This window comes from Cyprinodon variegatus, unplaced genomic scaffold (genome assembly GCF_000732505.1).
Source record: "Cyprinodon variegatus isolate N-32 unplaced genomic scaffold, C_variegatus-1.0 Scaffold534, whole genome shotgun sequence".
In the NCBI taxonomy this organism is placed as follows: Eukaryota; Metazoa; Chordata; class Actinopteri; order Cyprinodontiformes; family Cyprinodontidae; genus Cyprinodon; species Cyprinodon variegatus.
The window spans coordinates 184,531-186,793 of record NW_015150987.1 but is presented as its reverse complement, the minus strand read 5'-3'; the positions used below and the strand labels follow the sequence as shown (position 1 = coordinate 186,793).

The 2,263-nt window shown below is 39.8% G+C and overlaps 1 protein-coding gene across 1 annotated transcript in view; it reads right to left on the bottom strand.

The window, feature by feature from the left end:
• LOC107095261 (rho guanine nucleotide exchange factor 2-like) overlaps window positions 1-2,263 on the bottom strand; it is a 44,729-nt gene that overhangs the window by 16,814 nt on the left and 25,652 nt on the right. The window contains exons 9-12 of the mRNA XM_015391280.1: window positions 1,636-1,761; window positions 1,385-1,502; window positions 1,061-1,309; window positions 898-974 (exon numbers count right to left, since the gene is read on the bottom strand). Of these exons, the coding sequence (XP_015246766.1) occupies window positions 898-974; window positions 1,061-1,309; window positions 1,385-1,502; window positions 1,636-1,761 (570 nt within the window). The remainder of the gene's footprint in view (window positions 1-897; window positions 975-1,060; window positions 1,310-1,384; window positions 1,503-1,635; window positions 1,762-2,263) is intronic.

Genomic DNA, 2,263 nt, shown 5'->3' with positions numbered 1-2,263 from the left:
CTGGTTTTCCTTAGATAGAAAACTTTGAATCAATCTGACTGGATGATCTGGTTGATCTGTTGTGAATTAGGGCTAAATAAATAATCTAAAATTTTATTAAATTGAATTATTGGTCTGCTGGACGTAAGCAGCAACATTTATTTGGTCGACAGTGAGCGTTTGAAGAGAATGTGATGAGTGAAACGCAGTTTCAAAATAATTCCATTTGTAAAACTTAAACTAAAGAAAGATTTATTTAAAAAAGAGAGATATTTAAAATGTTTGTTTAAAAGAATTAAATAAAGTTGGAAAACAAATAAAATCTGCAAAATATTTTTGAAAAAACTAAACTCTTAAAAAAATGATCAGAGATTGCAGCAAAGTTACACAGAATTTTTTTCTTCATTTTTTAATTAAAACGTTTCTTAAAGTTTAATTTTGGATTTGTTGTATTTTTTTTCCATTTCAATGTACAAAGCTTCTTATTTGATAGGAACAATAATGAAGCAACATTCACTCACTAAAGGCATGGCTGCTGATTGCACTAATGGACCAATGGATTTGTATATGAAAAAAAACTCTGATCGTGTTTTTTTCATAAAGATGTTATTTTGTTATCAGCTGATTCTAATCTACCACAGCACTGCAAAAACAATCTAGGAATAAGTTTAAAAATATTAAATTATGTGTTTTTACCCTTGATAAATATGATGATCTGCCAATGGAATGAGCACATATACACTTAAAATAAGATAATGCTATTTTTTTCTTATTTTAAATGTAAATTGTCTTGTTCTATTGGCAAAGTGTCTCACTTACCTCCTCAACTAAAAAAAGTATTTATTTTATGAAAAAATGACTTATTAAGCTTTAGGTTTTTTACAGTGTGGGTTAGAGCCTCTGATTGGAGGAACTCACCAGTGATGCGAAGGTGAACTTTTGGTCTTTCTCCTGGAGAAAAACTAAGATGTCTGACATCAGCAGGACCTGCACATCTGGAGAGAAAAACAGCCATTGCTGTAAGCGGCTCAGTCTGCACAGATGTTCCATCAGGACAGGTAAACATGTCATCCTTTAATACCTTTCATCCGGGAGCCCTGAACCTTCCAGGTGAGCGTCCCCTCATGGAGTAGCTTCCTCCTCAGCAGCTCCCCTCCCCTGAAGGCTCCGCCTCCCTTCACCTCAGCCTGGGCTCGCGGGTCCAAACGAGCCTGGATCTCCTGCAGCCTCCGGTTCCGGTCCAGTTCTAGGACCTCCTGGTCCACTGAGCCGATCAGTTCCTTCAGGAGGGTCAAGGCTTTCTCCAGGTCCTGCAGCTCCTCAGGGCAACCTGCAAATTACAGCGGAGTAACAGTGAGCTGCCAGCCGTTTCTAACAGAGAGCGGAGAGGGAGGGGGTCTGGTACCTTTAGTGTTGTCCAGGATTCTCTGGATCAGAACCGGGTATTTTGTGAGCCGCTGGGTCACCAGCAGGATGCACTCCTGGACGCCATGACGACGCAGCAGAGGACCGCGACAGACCCGCTGTCAGAGAGAAAGAAAGAAAAAGGCTTTCAGCTTCTTATCGCCCAGAACCCAGTGACCGAAACCAGTTTAAAGTGTTTTAAATTAGATTAAAGTCAGTGTAAACTGGAACCAAACCAGTTAAGGTTCTCACCCGTATGAACTGCTGCAGCCTCCGGTCTCGATTTAAAACTTCTTTGTAGAGTTTTACGGCTTTAGGATGGCGGCTGCAGAACTCGGAGTAAAGTTTCTTCATGTCTTCTGCGCACTGACCTGAAAACTGCACAAAAAACATCAGGTCAGGAAAAAAGAAAGGATCCATCCCCACTGGGAGAGGGTCTAAAGTCTCACCTATAGTCTCCACTCTTTTACAAAAAAAATAAAAGGTTTCAGGTGGAAAACCTGTTTGCTTTAAACAACTGTTGCTCTTTCTCTGACTTTATTATAAATATTTATCTAAGCTTAAAGTTCTTTACCCTCCTGATGCCAAAAGACAGAAACTTGTGGACTGGACACAAAGAAGTATTTCAGTGAATTGGACAATAGAAACGGATCGGCTTGCAGACTCTTCTGTTTGTCTTTGTTCTTCCGTGTCCCTGAGGACGTTTCTGTGATCTGTCTGGCAGAGTAACTCAGGTCTGTTTTCTTTGTGCCAAGAAGAAGAAGAGGAGCATCTCAGCTTTCTCTATAAAACCCTGTTTGTTTATGTGAGAAACTTTGCTTGAAATTGTAAGGGGATTTATTTAAATTAAAGGAAGGAAGGAAGGAAGGAAGGAAGGAAG